The sequence below is a fragment of the Cryptotermes secundus genome, unplaced genomic scaffold, assembly GCF_002891405.2.
Source record: "Cryptotermes secundus unplaced genomic scaffold, Csec_1.0 scaffold238, whole genome shotgun sequence".
Lineage (NCBI taxonomy): Eukaryota > Metazoa > Arthropoda > Insecta > Blattodea > Kalotermitidae > Cryptotermes > Cryptotermes secundus.
In genome coordinates, this window is record NW_019728500.1 from 2,125,276 (window position 1) to 2,142,402 (window position 17,127).

Consider the following 17,127-nt stretch of genomic DNA (forward strand, 5'->3'; position numbering starts at 1 on the left):
CAAATAAGCGAGAGTAAATTTTATCAAAACCGGTCACGGTAGCCGAGCGGTCTAAGGCATGCACTGTCTTCGATCGCTCGGAAGCCGGGATCGTGGTTGGAATCCCACTCAGAGCATGGATGTTTGTGTGCGTTTTTCTGTGTTTGTCTACACAGCCTTGCGACGAGCTGATCACTCGCCCAAGGAGTCCTACCGAATGTGTAAGATCTAGTAAACTGAAGTGAAACGGAGAGTTTCATGGAGGTAGGTCTAGGCCCAAATTGGGGCTGTAGCGCCACAGAAAAAAGAATTATCAAACTCTGATAACTGCCCCGATTTGATTTCTTTCTGCTTCAGATTTGACACTTCCATTTACATTAAAACAGAATTTTGGCCTTCTGAGTTATAGTATCGTGCCATTTGGTAAGTGGTTGCAAATATTTCGGACAATCATACAATCTCTTTCTTCAGGATAAAAGTAAATATGAAGGTAATTTTCCTCCCAAACTTCAGTGAACTTTTATAGACCTACAATGCGTCACATACCAGGAGATAATATAACAATAATAATGTTATTATACTTAGAAACATTATCGGAAAATAACTGTAAGACCTAATGATTCAAGTTCAGTGGCTAGACTGTGACATTCACGCGACGCCGGTTGAACTTCAGGTGCACAAACACGTCGTGGACATAATTAAATCAGTATAAGTGGCATTCACGAATATTACAGAGTTATTTTAATTTTAATAAATACAATTCGGGATCAGCGCGGATATGAATGAAGTTAAAATTTCAGGATGTTCTTGCAGTTATTATAAAAAAGATATAAAACTGGGACTATAACTCACAAATTAAACTGATAAATCGAGATAGATTCTTTACTGTACATTTTTTTTAACTAAGGAAAATTCTCCTCTGCTATAGTTAGAAATTATAGGACTAGATCCAGTGAACACCTCTAGTCTCGTACAAAACAGAGATAGTAATGCTGCATACTGTTTAGATCTTTCTTTGATTACAGAATTTATTGCGCTTTAGTGACTTAACTCGGGATTCACTGGATCGTTTTAATAAGGAGAATTTTACAATACGCCTTTCTCAATTTTCCTGCCCCCTGCGCTATTACGTTACTCAGTGGAAACCTTTGAATACCGTAATCGCCGGAACAGTTATGCTAACAAGGGATTAAGCTCCTGGTAGAATTGCCCAAGCTACACAAATAGAAGGGTAGGGTCCAAATTAATGGTAGTTCTTGGTCCTTCTCGTGAGGGTTGGGCGTGAGGCTAAAATCTCTTTTCGTAAAACAATATGTGTTACGAAGACTAACGATAGATGCCGGATGGATAATTGGAAACGAATGCTATTATAAGGACAGAGATTCAAATCTGCATACTTGGAATGTATTATTTTTGCTGAAAGATGCAGAGGATAATTCACGAGAGCAGAAGGTAACGAAATTGATGAAAGGGTCTAATGATAGAGGGAAGTGAACGTCTGCCGTAAAGGAGACCAATGTTGCTAGAGGGTAGCAGAAGAAAACTGAACAATCTCTCTCTTTATATGTATAAAAGTAACTAAACTTCCGCTCCTCAGCAGTTGCAACAAGTTCAGAAGAACGCCGATGGAGGCGCCATTTGACGGCTTGCACGTTTGGTACGAATAGAATATGAGATTTCTTTTGAAACGTCTGCCTTTAAAGTTACAATCTGAGAGATTCCTAGCTCTCGAAGGTTACGGCCATAGGCCGAAGGCTGAATCATATTTTGTCTAGGGGCCTTAGGCACAGGCATTTGCGCGTGGGAATTTCTGAGCATAATAAGAGCAGAAACTTTACATTTGAATTTTCAACGAAACGTTTCCATGTGTAAGATGAGGAAAAATAAAATTAATACCATCCAATTAACTGAAGTTTCGGGAGGTGTAACAAGAATAATTTGTAGCATTTTAAATCCATTTACTCTGAAATTTTTATCAAATTAAATTGTCTCGAATAACATTGAGGCTTCTCTTTCTACAGACACCCACAGCTGTCGGCCACCATGTCTTCGTACATCCTAAGGACAACATTATCATTGTCGTCATAAAAAAGTAAGGGGACATTAAGGAGACTTGTTGGCACGCAACAAGGTTTGCCTACATCCGGGGCGAGGTTAAGCTCATGTACTATGCTCTGCACTGTAGCGTGGTTTGTCGGCCGCTGACTCTGACCTAACGGAAAATTACAATGACCTTTACAGTAATATGCAGGGTATCCTTTTGGTGCAATTATCCAAGATGACCACCCAATCTGTTCGAAATCTACAAAGAGTTCTAACCGAGAACACTCTCCGGAAGCGTTGGCCCTGTGAGGTGGGTTGTCTGCTGTGGAGCTGTTGAGATTTGAGTTTGCAGATGCAACGTTTGGCAGGGACCTTCTCTGACGGACTGCCGCTCTTTCTGCAGACGAATCACCTTCCTCGTTAGTGGGATCATTGTGGTATTTGTAGTAATTCAGGTTTCCTGTTTTTTGCAAATAAAAAAGTAAAGAAATGAGTGAAATACAGAGCCAATATATGACAAAGTAAAGCTATTACTTCTAAATGAAATATCTATGAGGAAGTTCGTTGATAGATAGACACAATTGAACGGGAAGATGAGAAATATCTCGAAAGGAGCATACGTAAATCTTTAAGTTCTTTATGTTCCTCTTATCTAGCTTAAATGCTATGGATTTAATTTAACGAAATTCTTGACGGCGCTATTAACACTTGCTTTTGTAATGTCAAATTGCTTCATAAATTTAAAGCCCCTCAACTATTTATTTTTGGCAAAAACTCTACTTTCTTGTAGCTTTAAAATTAAAATAAATACATTGTCACGTGTCACAGTGACTATGACGCGGGTTTTGATCGGTAATTAGATTTATTGGATACTTACAGGTCGTAAATACAAGTAATTATAACACTAGTGCTGATTGACACAACTTACATTCACTCCACACTAATATTCTCAGTCAACCTGCACTAGACCTCACGGATTTATAACACAGGAACTATAAAAGTCTAAAAGTAAAAACTAAAACCTAAATCACACACTCCCAATATCACTGCACTATAGCACATATGAAGTCTTCAAATCACATGTTAAATCTTCACAGGCTGACTTCTTGTACTCTTCTTCAACTATGAACTTCTCTTGGCTATCTCCTAAAGAGAACTGACTCGTCCCTGAACCAAAGTTAAAGTCAAAGTCAAAGTCAAATTCACATTGCGACTGACGGTCAGTCAGTCACTGAGTCTTGGTGTCGAGCCCCTGATATTTATTAGTGTTTGACAGTTACGGTCTTGTTTTTGTGGGGCGCCCTCTCTGACAGTAGGACGGGTCTGTCTTTTGTATATGCTGCTGGCCCTTGCCAGCGCAGTCTTTCTCGGGTCTGAGTTCCTTGGGACTCGCGACCGTATTTTTCTGTCTCATATCTGAGACTTCCCTTTTCGTCGCCTCGTACGACTCGCAGGGCACAGTGGAGGTATTCCCTGAACGGAACGAATTCTGTCACTTATATAGCCGAGGAACGGACACGCATCACAGGAAACATGTCACGTGATTAACACCCAAAACTGTGTGGCGTTACCGCAGACACGGAATACACAGCCTCCTCTATTGTTGGACCGTATTTACAGACCTGTTGCCTGGCAACGCTTTGATCAATTCCGTTACAATATTAGCTGCAGTCCCAGCAGTCTCGTTACTGTGTAAAATTTTGCACCAATCACAAAACTGTTGACCGTTTGTAAAACTGTTAAGTTTCAGGACACGCTAAAATACTTATTTCTTGAAATGTGTGTGATGTTTATGATGTGAGAAATGTACGTGTTCACCTTCATCACAGGGCATCATGATCTAACCCATGTAATGTGTAACTACAATTTTCCAATGGTAATAATGATATAATAATAATAATAATAATAATACTTGGGCCGAGGACAGGTGAACGGAGCGGCTGTAGGACGATGCTTCTCAGCTTCACCGCCGAATCGTGTTTATCTCTGTCGCAGGGAATCCTAAGTTAAGTAGACGGATGTGTTCATACAGTTTGTTAATCACAGCAGCAACCCTTTCTTCTTTCCAGAATAGAGGGGTCGGTTATGGTAGAGGTTGTAACGTCACGTGCCTTCTCTTCATTGTCGAAACGCCCCACAGGGTACAATGTTAAATGTAAATCCTTAATAGAAAGAAGAAGACTATTTTTTACCTGGCCGAGGATGGGTGATAGGGGCGGTTGTAGGGCCGTGTATCTTAGCTTCGTCATCGAACAGCACTAGTATGGGCTGCTTGCTGTTGTGATGCTCGTTGCGACGGGCGAACCGCACTTCGACGCTCTGCTCAAAAATCGTGTTACATGTGACAAGAATACCCCTATTGGGACGCCGGCCTGTTATCCAGTCCAGCACGGCCTCCGTGACGTTAGACACCTCCCAGCCGTGAGAGTGGGCCCCCACTGTGTGAATACTGAGTAGTCTGTGCATATCTGGCCGGCTTAGCTGCTGCTCGTCCAGTACTTGGTAGACACGGATCTGCATTTACAGTACAGCAGATGTTGTGTTAGTGGGATTCCTTTATACATGTATCCTGAACCGGTGGAGACTCATAAAGGGGCACATGATATATGAGGGAGAGCCAATAAATAGGTCACAAATGGAAGTAAAACAGCAGTAATAGATGTAATAGGTTTTCTGTGTGTATCGTTAGGTAACAGCACAGCCCAGCTTCATGACAGTTTAGGTATCAGACGCGCATGCGCATATTCAGAGGCTTGTTTCAGCAGTAAAAATGGCGAGGGTATACTACCGAAGAGACGAATTTTGTTGCGCATTGTTTTATGGGCAAAAGGACTCAATGTTAAAGATATTCATAAAGAAATATTTCCTGTTTACGGTGAGAAGTGTTTGTCATGTAAAGTGGTTCACAGCTGGGTGACAAAGGTTTCGCTGATGACGAAGAGGTTGAAACGGAGGTACGGAAGTGGCTGAGACAACAGTCAAAAGACTTCTATGCTGCGGATTTCGACTCACTTGCGAAGCGATGGGACAAGTGTATCAATATTGGTAGAGGATATATCGAGAAGTAAAGGTTTTCCCCAGTTTCAAATATAACATGTTTTACGTTTTGTATCCATTTGTGACTTATTTATTGACTATCCCTTGTATATATTCCACACAAAGTCAAGCACAGTTCGAATTGTCGAAATGCGTGGTAACATTGTTTATTTTGTACGAAATTGTAAGTGCACGGAATAATTAATTTAATTTAATTTTGAAACCTAAATTTTCTTCTCTTTCTGACTGGTGGGTATGGAAGAGATGATTAAATGAAGTTAAAAGTAATTATTTCAGCGGAATTTGACGTTAAAATTAATTTTATTCTCATGGCTTCACGCTGGTCCTGGAACCTACAGACGCCTGCGCAGGAAGGCGGAACCGTTTCAGACGAAGTGTAACAGAGAAGAGCATTAGCTTTCATCTTAGGGAGATGTATTCCTCTAGTAAAACAAGCGTCGGGAATGGCGTTTGCTACTCACAATGAGGCTGGGAGAGGTGAAGAGGGCGGGGTGCATTTCATATGCTTGCATCTTCATACGGTACAGGTGCAACTGCGCTTCGAGTACACTCTCTGTCACGTCCAGCCCCGATATGTTGAAGTGGAAATAGTGGCACAGAGAGTTATCTGTAATTAAAATAAAAATTCAAATAATTTTGTCCCATAACTGTTCTCTTGTTAAAATGAAACATCCCACAATTTAGCACGTGTACAGTTGACTAGAAGTGTTCCTCGTATTATGTATCACGATGTTCATCGCCACAATTATAACAGCCCGCCATTGAACCTTATCGTGAAAAGGTTGATGCTGATCTTCGAAGTCTCATAACTCTTCTTCGTGTTCCAGCATATCGTTATAGATTATTTGTATAATTCTGAGACCTTTCGTGACAGTTTTATAGACCTGTTTGCCTGACCCCCAATCCCGAAATGGATAACCAACTTTTGTTAACCGTTCGTTATGCTTTTTTTTTTTTTGCGAGATGCTCGTGAAATGGAAGCATATAGAACTAGTAGTGCGTATGTGTGCACATGTTTCAGTTCGAGAAATCATGGGCAGATTTTGCTAGTTTACTTTACGAAAAAATGTTCAACCATTTTAATTTTAGCTTAAATCTAAAGTATATATAAGGCTGTGTAGTCGGAAGTTTCAGAGGAACATATCGCCCTGATATTCAGAATCAGCTTGCTATCAGCTTGATGCTGATTTCTTGCATGGTCTCTTCTGTGAACCTGAAGATTGAGTCGACATGTTCTTACTAAGCGTCGCTTGTATTTTTACAAATTACGCTGCGTTTTATCCAGAACTATTTAAATCTAACATGTTTGAGGATGTAACTGAGGATCTGTGTGCATTTCTCCGAGCGTGTCTTTAAATAAGCTTGGAACAGATGTTATATAAAAAAATATTACGTCTAATATATTTCCGCCGTAATTCTTATGACTTCGAGCCAATTAAAGGAAAGCAGTATTATGAGTACATTTTCAAAATTTCAAAACCAACAATTTACCATGAACTCTGGGAAATAATCACGGTTTACAAAATAACAAGTTTAAGTAATTTTGGCCTTAATATTGGATTTATTTCACTTTGCTTTTAACGCAATGCTGTATTAAATGCGACTCTATTTATTTATTTATTTATTTTTATATGATGGATTACACTTCTCCAATCATATACCATGTATTCCCACATATATTTCACGTCTGGAATTCATCTTCTTCATTCGCAATGTCTGGAATTCCCATGACGTAACGACAGAAACGTATGGACTGTGTTTCTAAACCTGCATGTTCTTAACAGAATGGAGAGTGGTTTTCGTCGGCTCCACTGAAGCAAGGATTATAGGGTGTGCATGGGTTATAAAAGGGCTTCAGTTACACTGCGTCACCCTCCTTCCCTCTCAAAATATCGCTCTAACCACTGCTCCGCTACTTTTTGATATCTCTATTTTTTTTAATACTAGTGGGGTGGGACTAAGTCCCTTGTACTGCGGCCAATTCTGGCCTATTGTACCAGCCCCAGATAGGTGAGGGTGATTGTGGAGCAATTGGTGGAATGAAGATTGGCAGGGGAAACCGAAGTACTCGGAGAAAACCTGCCACAGCGCCACTTTGTCCACCACAAATCCCACTTGACCAGACTCGGGATCGAACCCGGGCCGTCGCGGTGGGAAGGCAGCGACTATCAGCTTGAACTATGGCGCGGCCATATATCTGTCTACGGCTCCAGAGTCATCGTGGACCTTGGTCTCTTTCTCAGGCTCTTAATTCATACAAAGTCGGTAGGACAGTGGCCAGGCCGCTACCTACTCATAGAACAACACAAACAGAGAATAAGCGCACATGCCTCGAGTGGGATTCGAACCCACGATCTCAGTGTTAGAGCGTGCGACCACTATGATCGGCACTGTGTCCCCCATTTCGCCTCACGCATAGCCCAGATGCCACGTAAAGAAAGAATACGACCTGTACGTAATACTAGATATGAATGTCAACACATACGCAGTTCATAAGCAGGAGCATAAAGTTCAGTCACTTGCCTCGCTCAATGAAACTGCGAATCACTGTGGCGTTGTACGGAATTCTCCTGCGAGTAGATCCACTCTGATCTGCTATGTTGTTGTAGAGCTCCGTCATGAACTGTGGAGGAACCTGGTGATGGCGCTTCTCACCCAAATCCGGCAATCCAAACACCTGAACAAGGAGAAGTAGATGTGAACTGAAATGTCGCATTCTTTGTGAACGTGTTCCTTATTTGGCATACAAGAAAGAGCTATTTATCTTTGGTTGAAAATATTAACATTGTATATCTGGGGCAGACGGGGTATATAAACTGAAGATATGAGAAGTTTTAAGATCCGTGGCCTCGTATACATAGAAAAATTAGATAGACTTGAAATGATTCTGACGATGGTGTATACTGTACTTCTTTTGGCTTGTTTTGGACTTCATCCATCGTCTGGTATGTAAAAGACAAAAGACCACGACGTTTTGGAAACTGGATCTGTCTCCGTCTTCAGGTGGGTAGGAAAGGGTAAACCTACTCAGTTGGGCCCATTAGAAAGAGCTAGTCTCAATCACTGGACTAGATCCAGTCTCCGAAACGTCGTGATCTATTGTCTTTTACATACCAGGCGATAGATGAAGTCCAAAACAAGCCAAAAGAAGTATAGAAAAACTAATTAGAAAATATGGGCATTATATAACAGTTATGGATTTGTCTTTCTCTTGTTTATCTTGTGTCTTGTAGTTTCTTCTCCAAATTTTATTTAGAATGTATTTCGCTCCTATAAATATTTAGCAGATGAACATAGCAAGGCCGAAACAGATGGGGATATGGAGCGGAAAATATGTCAAAGCTCTGGGGCGGGAAGAAATTAGAAAAACATAGCCAGGAATAGATAAATTTGGCAGAATATTCCAAGGAAATCTATGGTTCAAAAAGGTATGTTTTTTTTACAGTAATGAAAAAGAAACGTTTAGGCTTCGTGCAGTTTACTTTGGAGACGTCCCTACTAGATAATACAGGTCTTCATGTAAATTTCTCATTAACATCAGCTAATATACTAATTACTAATAGTAAAACTTCCCAGTGTCAGTCTTAATAAATTTTTACTGGTTGTTTAATGATCAGGGAGACATAATAATTATAATAGGCTCATTTTGCAACTTGTAAACCCGTCAAGAGGGAAATACTCGGATACTGGAGAAAATTACGATAGATAACAGGCACGTAAGCTTGACTAAAGAGATTACTGCATATCGGAAAGAAATACAAGGAAAGCGTTGATAGATGTGATGAATAGATTTCATAGAAGATAACTATTCACTTACAAGGCGAATAATAACAGGAAAACTGAGGAAATGCTAGGACTAGCATTTTCAGACCAGTACAGGCTATCCAATACGTGAAGAAATAATGAAAAAAAAAAAGGAGAGACATCTGCTAATGCGAACGGTCAGTCCACTCATAATTTAAGAAAATGTAAATATACAGAGTGTCGTAAGAAATCTGAACAGATCTGAATTCTGATTTAATGAATTTCAGATAATTTAGCGACGCTGTATTGAGTACAGAACTACTGAAACTTTGATTTTACTGTTAGTAATATAAATATGGATTGGAGTACGGATAATATTAATTCTGGTTTTCATTTGAGCGACTGAATAGTATTCACACTTTGTCACTTTAGTCTATACTGTTCTCTCAGGTTAGCTTAGGCGGCAACGTGTCTGACTTACATTCTAGGACACTTCTCTCTCCTGCATTCTGATATATTATATTTGTCTTTGTTTATTTCTTTCCGATTTACTTAACGACGCTCTCAGCAGCTTAGCTTATTTGGCGTAGAATGATAGCGTGATAGTTACTAGTGAATTGAAAAGGATTTAGAAGGAAGTGGCCTTGTCCTAACTTGAAGTACTGTCATTGACATTTGTCTGGAAGAACCCTGGAAAATCGCGGAAGAACTCAATCAGGATGAGTTTCGAACCTGTCACCTCCGGAATACAAGACAGAAGATCCATTGCTTCAGCAAATTTGTTCAGTGTGATGTTTGTAATGTAGTAGATATTTACCATTTTTTCGAAGGAATATGCTGCCTCCATCTTCATGACAGAATTCTTCCCTTAATGACGGAGACAGCATTTTCTCTGAAATTTGTGTAATAAGCTACTGAAGTACACGGCGTCACATCCCAGAAGAAGACAGTTTTTGTAGCCACCACCGTGAGGGCTTCATAGCTTTCATATTTTCTGCGACTATCCGGTTAGAATCTCTTCAGAACAACCGTTTGCCACGAATCAAGTGTTTCATGGTTTTCCGGCGTGTTTCCCGAGTAATGTTGGAACAGGATCTTGAAATACCCCATGGCCGTCCAGTTCTTTTCTAGTTCACTCTGCATAAGTGTTTTTGACACAAAATAAATTCGGCGTTGAGTAATGAAAGAACAAACCAGAGAGAAATCAAACAATTCCTGTAACCTGCCTTTTCAATATAACTCACACTGTCACATAGGAAATTAATTAATAATATTTATAAACTTTTCTTCTAATTTTGGTATAAGACCATATTTTATCACGTCATCAGTACTGCTCGATTGATTTTAGATTATTCTACCTAGCATAGACATTTACTTCAGAAATTTTAAAATAAACAAAGATAAACTTAATTTGTCTCATCCTGGACCGTCAAACTAACCATTGTATATAAGATTTTTAACCACCGTCCGGTGTGACTGATAAAAGTTGAGTTTTTTTGTGTCGTTACACGACACGAACCAAATTGGTTCTAGATTAAGAAAAATATTGAACGTTACTTTGTAAAGTGACAAAATGTGATCATTTTAAAATGTTTCAACAAATCATTGTACATTTTAGTATTAGTTAAAAGATATAACACGTATATCTATGACATGGCAACAGTAGCTCCCATATGTGTTGATGATATCCTTCTGAAGATGGCCGTCTTGACCGAAACATAAAAAAGATAAATTAAAAACACAACTTTTATCAATAACATTGGACGGTGGTTAAAAACTTGTATAAAAAGATATAATTGTCCCTGTGTGTAACTAATTGGTATCTACGCCGTGAATTCTAAAACATTTTAGAGGAATCGAATGAAATTATATGGACTGGAGCCAGCTGATTCAGAGTAAGGCCCAGCAGTGGTCTATTGTGACCATGGTAATGAAATTTCGGGTTCCATGAAATGTTGAGAAATTCTTGAGTAGCTAAGAAACTGCTGGCTTTTCAAGAGGGATTCAGCTTAATGCAGTTAATTCTAAAGCCATAAATTAATCCAGCTGTGTCCAATATGCACTTGCGGATAAAGGAGAATATAGTATTTTCCTAATAAAATGAACAGATTCAAATCAATTTATATTATAGTTTTGGGCGTCAAGATTTGTGACAGGCACTGAAAACCGTATCTATGGCATCAATAATTCAGATACAATTCTTCTGGAGTGTATATAATCTTGGGTTAATATACTTTCACTTACCTCTTGTAGTTTCTCAAGGGCTCTTTCCTTCACATCCCTTACTTTATCTTTTTCCTTAAAAAGACGGACGTCCCCTGTATCTTCACTAATGACGTCATTAATCACATTTGTCAGGAATCCATGAGCCACAGATGACACCGTTATCATTAAACTCAGCATTATATTCAGCAATAAGTTTGCCATTTTCACACTTTAAAATTGTAATCCCTGTAATAGTAATAATAGACGTTCAGGATATCGTAAATAGATTTCAAATTCTTAGGAAGATAAAATATTAAATATCACTGTCAGAAACTGTTAAAACTCATGTTTAAGAACTGTCAAACGTGTTATTATCCTTAGAAAGTATGCAAGTTGTTATATACAACTGATCTGAGGTTTTCTGAATTGTGAGCTGTATAAAGTCTTGCTTTAGAATAACTGTTGTGACGACAAGATAATTCGAAACGATTTATTCAGAATATTTGAGTCAATTTTCCGAAACTTGTGCAAAATATTTTGTTTCGTTTTAAACGTTCACACCTGCTCGAAATAAGCAAGTAATTTATTTTATGCTTGAACTAGTAGCTTCTATATGATCCAGCATTAACAATGCCACTTTGCAAACGGTCCCAGCACTACATGACCGGCCTTATCTAGCGTCTGGGCGCGACTAAGGCTCTCTGGAAGGGTTAGAGAGATATGACAGGAACATCATGGCGTTTCGACCAGAATGACAGTTAAAACTCCCCCTCACATGTCATCTTTACCTTCTTCTTCTTATCGTTTTCTCTTCTTATTTTTCTTCATCTCACATTACCACATCACACATTTGAACACACTGGTTTGTGTGTCTTTTAAATCGTAAGATGTGGGCTGCATAAGACGTGTGTTGCCAAGTGGAATATGTTTTAAGAAGAAGAAATAGGAGATGAAAAGAGATGGAGAATATTCCACTGCCTTTCCTTTGACTTTAAAAATTCTATGACTTCTTGTCGCCATTAGGTGCTTGATATGTTGTCGAGTATTCGCGTCTGAAACAGAGAGGGGAGTCGTAATTCTGTTTTTATCTTATAACTATACCCTTTCTCTTTCTTTCTCATAATATTTCAATATTAGTCTGTCTTTATCATGGTGATATATCGCCCATCTTAGCTGTAAGATGTATATTAGAGATTCACGGTTATGATCTACTGGGAACAGAGAACAACCATGTATTGAAGGTGGCAGGTTTCGACTAAGATTTGACATATTCAAACTAGGAGGTTTTCAAACACGAACTAATTCATTATTGCGGATAGGCATTAAGGAATTTCACTGGAAAAGCTTTCTCCATTGTTTCATTAACATTTGAAGAACTATGAATATAGTAATTACAAAGTTTTATATACTTTTTATTACATATCTACAGAAGTGGCCTACGTAAACTCCAAAAGTATGTACGATAATGCCTATTGTCAGAGGTATATATATTATACCCGATGACAAGGGTGGGGGGCCAGCCAAGTATCTTTTCCACCCTTGATTTCTTTGAAGAGAGACCATTTAAAAGACGAGAATACACCAAATAATAATATTAAAAGCACAAATAAAATATTATTCTCTCATGGATATTCTAGGACGATAAAAATATTTTTTAATATAAGAAAATTTTCTGCTTTAATTGGAAAGCTGGTTGCCACTTGGAAATCTAGTTACCCTGTCCACTTAAAATTTTGCTTCTCTCTAGAAATAACCCTGACCACGACCACGACCACGACGACATATCAATATTTGCCTATATACCCACTTTTGGCGATCATCATTTTGGTAACAGATTATATCCCCCCACCAGAACATGGAGATTGGCAAGAATTATCCGGAGATTATATGCTTAGGATGTAAGCGTATTTCCGAGATGGATCTGTCGTCTCCTCCCCTGAATATTTTGGAAAAAGAATAGAATCGAAGAAGAGGAATGAAATATTAATAACAAAAATAAAACCATTTTAAATATATCGTCATATATATTTCAATATAGAGATACAAAAATCTAGGGCGATTCATAAAAATTCTAAAACTGTTAAAATTTAAGCTTGTAAGCAAATATTCCTTACTCCACATCCCCTTCAAACTAAATCGTGTGGTCTTCGTGCATATATTAACTCACCAACGCGCAGTTTTCTCACTAATAATGATTTCGTATTTTTTTTTTTAAGATTCATGATCAGAGAAAGTTCCATACATGATGCTGCTCTCTGAGATGGGGAAGGATGTCGGACTGATATTTGTCATGGGTTTCCTCAGTCATTTTAGGATTTTTTCTTCTGACAATCTTATGCAGCCACCACTTCCTCTATCATCATCCTTTCCAATTAATCATTCATAGACATCCTCTAATTCGACACTATATAACATCATCGTCAAGGGAAACACTGTGAATAACTTCCTCGTCTTGATTCGAAACGACATTCCATGAAATCAATACAAGTGGCTTCAGTTGTCTACTCAATGCAGAAATTGCAGTGAACTTAGTTAATATTGTCACGTGCTTGTGACTAGACATAGGTTCATAATTGTATCTATTGGATGCTCATAACTCGTTACTACGAACAACTACAACAGTTTCACTGATTCACTCATTCTACTGATCACTACAACTACAGCGCACATAAAGTCTTCTTTTCATTAGTCGTTGTTAGGTACCGGCTGCTAACAATGCAACTAAAGACTGATACCAACCGACTCTGTATTTATGTCCAAAACCACTGGCTTGACTGACTGTTAAATTGCTGCTGACCCTCGCCAGCACAGTGATTCTTGGTTACGAGTCCCACGGGGATCATAAACATATTTTACTCTCTGACAAAATGACTTTGCTGTTAAATTGCTATTGGCCTTCGCCAGCATAACGATGCTTGGTTCTGAGTCCCACGGAACTCACGACTATATTTTACTCTCTGACGGCTCTGGGAATCTTCAGAACTCCTCACCCACTGGCTTTCAGTCAAGCAAATTGCTGCTGGCCATCGGCCCTCAGTTTGAGGCACGAGTTAGAATTACTTCAAGACTGGCGGTTTACCGCCAATCACTTCGTCTCGCTATTCTCAAAGTTAAAGTCAAATTTGTTACGACGGACGGTCAGTTGGTCAATCTGATTTGGTGTGAAGCCCCAGTCTGGGGCCCAAGACAAAATTTTTGTTGCTGTCAGACACTTGCGGGTTCCTTAATATGGGGCGTCTTCTCTGACGAGAGGACATATCTGTCATTTACAATTGCAGATGGTCCTCGCCAGTGCAGTAAATGTCGGGTCCGAGTGCTGCGGGACCCATGATCATATTTCACTATCTCAGATTCGACATTCACCAAAACTGGAGAACAAAATCCCGTATTTATATCCCCCAGGAATAGGGTGGCACAATTAAAAACGTTACATAATCTCGGTACGGACCGCACAGAAAACACGCCCTGTATTGTTGGGGTACTATCTGTTGCCACGGAAAACACTTTACCGCAGCGTCGCCTAGGAATAACCGCATTTATTTGTTCAACTATTCCGGCTTTCAGCCGCCATATCACAATATGAAACATTCCTCCTCGGTTTTGATGATTTGTAGGCTATTTAATGATGCTTCTTCGCCCATACAGATGAACAGGTTATTTTAACGATGAATTTGGAAGATTGTGTAAGTAGTTATACAACATTTTAAAACATTATTTAAGGATTTCCGACGAGGAACTGAGGACAATTAAGAAATATACCAGTCAAATGAGCCAAATTTTGAGCTGAGAATCGACCCCGTAACCCCCTTGAATATGAGGCAAGATATTTAATTAACCTAGGTCCTCTACTAACTAAATGACATCATTGGAACTGAGATCTTGAAAAGATAATTCGTGTTCTCCACTCAAGAAATTCCAGGGATTTTATGGAACCCGAAAGTTCATTATATGCTTAAATAGCACGCCAGTAGTCCTTATCCTTAGCCAGATTAATCCAGTCCACATCTTCCTATTTCATAATTTTAAGAGCTCTTTTATTATTATGACGTGGATACCCATTGCTAGGCAACGACTCGGTAAACAAGCCTCAACAATAGAGAGGCTGTTTTATATGCGGTAAGTGCCGAGATCGTTGTTATACAATGGTGCAGTAGACATGCCTAAAACAATAAAACAATTGTGTTTTCTGTGGGTTTCGTGCAAAGTGGTCGTAGAGAAGAGTTCAGTTGAGAAGAGTTAGTCGAGTTTCGGGACTCCAGCCTGGCAGGATAAGAGCTTGGGAGTAGAGGAATTGAATTGAGTCGAGTCTTCGGAATTGGCAGTTGCAGAATAACGGCAAGGAAGGAATTAGGCTTTGAAACGAAAACTTCATGTATGATTTGAAGCGACAGCGAGACTGTTATAAATCCGTTGCAAGGATACGACTAGTGAAGACTGAGAATCCTGGTGTGTGTGTGTGTGTGTGTGTGTAACGGTGAACTGTAAAGTGTGTAGATCAGCGACAGCGCTGTAATTGCTTGTAGTTCCAAGTTATATGAATAAGGTGTCAATGAATTCAATCATCCAATACAGAACCGTCTTATAAGTCACGCACACAACCCCCCATAAGCTCCATGATTTTAGTCCGCAAGCGAACTATACCGACCGAGGGACCGTCGCTTGTTGGCGAACCCCCCCATTCGTGACAATATTATCCTCCAATCTGCAAATAGTTCTTGCTAACAATAGATAGTTTAGGGTTCAAAATAGTTCGACGCTATTCATAAAACATCTGATTCAGCCTTGTAGAGCAATACAAGAAACAAAATTATCGTATATTTTTTGTAAGATTTGTAACATAAAGAAATGTGAACTATGAAGATGGAGTGTCCCATGGAAAATGCGTAGTAAGGAACCCCCTCACCTCGTGTTTATTCTTTTTAATAAGTTGAATAACTTTATTAGCCATCCAGTGGATATTGTCCTTGAACTTTGTGCATTTGAACTTGAGGGCGTAAGAGAAACACGAAGTACTCAAAGTTTCATTGACTTTGCAGTATGCGTTGTTTAGAATGAAAGTTTTTATTTTCGGGATGCAGGGAAGGGGGGAGTGGGGGTGGTCCTTCCAAGTTTCAAAGCGGGGAGATAGTTTATGACAAATATACTGGTCCCCTTAACGCATGCATGCAGCACTCCATTTTGGGTGCAAGTATCAGGATCCGGGTTTGCAAGTTTTGAGTTCTGATATTGTACGTAGGCAAGTTTTTCTTTTTTTGTTTCTTCTCTGACATGAGGATGCATATGGTTATACAAGCAGTCCTACAGAGTGACTCATAAATTTATTTGAACTTATTCAGAAAGTGCAGTTAATTAAAAATTTAATGCTAAAAACAAGTACTAAATTAATTTCTTGACCTTTGTTCCGTAGTATAAAGCTCCATCTCTCTGAATATGATTATATACGAGTAGCAAGGATGTGGAAAATGGCAGCCATAATACATAAGTCCGTGTTTAATAAAATCTTTATGGTACTGCGTGAGATAATGATCACATAGTGGGGCGATAGATCGCAGCACGTGATGGTTGGAAGTAGTACTCATTTTCCAGGTAGGTGGATCTGTCAATAATAGTCTCTCTGTCGTCATGTTCATGAAAAATACTTATACTGAAGATTTTTTTTTTTAATTCGCTTAGTGGGGGGTGGAGTCCAAGTGGGTCCACTCGGTACGGCGGCCACTGATTGGCCTATTGAAGACCTTGAAACCTATATATTTTTAAAACTGGATGTAATGGTTGCGCTGTGAGCACTAGGGGCGGAGTCCAAAGTATATTTCTTTTAGCAGGAATTGGATTATAAAGCAATATTAATGAAATGCTTGTGTTTAGAATCGGGATATCTTTTATTGAACTTAATTCTATGTAACTGAATAAATTATTAATTCGCAGACATCTGGTCTCGTCCAACCAAAGGTTAAGTCAAACCACAAATTGAGTAACACTCAATTATTAAACGGTGCCACAAACACGACAGGTGTTTCTGCAATGGAACGAAATTTCAGGAAGAATAGGACTCTCTCTCTCTCTCTCTCTCTCTATATATATATATATATATATTAAATT

The 17,127-nt window shown here is 39.1% G+C and overlaps 1 protein-coding gene across 3 annotated transcripts in view; it reads right to left on the reverse strand.

Moving 5' to 3' along the window:
* Positions 1-215: 215 nt before the first annotated feature.
* The window catches only part of LOC111865200 (bone morphogenetic protein 2), a 19,512-nt gene continuing 2,600 nt past the window's right edge, over positions 216-17,127 (reverse strand). Inside the window, exons 2-7 of one of the 3 annotated variants that reach the window (XM_023853042.2) lie at positions 11,817-12,080; positions 11,068-11,274; positions 7,603-7,756; positions 5,541-5,686; positions 4,215-4,536; positions 216-2,482 (exon numbers count right to left, since the gene is read on the reverse strand). In XM_023853042.2, coding sequence (XP_023708810.1) covers positions 1,995-2,482; positions 4,215-4,536; positions 5,541-5,686; positions 7,603-7,756; positions 11,068-11,250 — 1,293 coding nt within the window. In that variant the 5' untranslated portion in view covers positions 11,251-11,274; positions 11,817-12,080 and the 3' untranslated portion in view covers positions 216-1,994. Of the gene's footprint in view, positions 2,483-4,214; positions 4,537-5,540; positions 5,687-7,602; positions 7,757-11,067; positions 11,726-11,816; positions 12,081-17,127 lie in introns of those variants that run through there. The other 2 variants (XM_023853041.2, XM_023853040.2) reach the window with 2 other exon arrangements.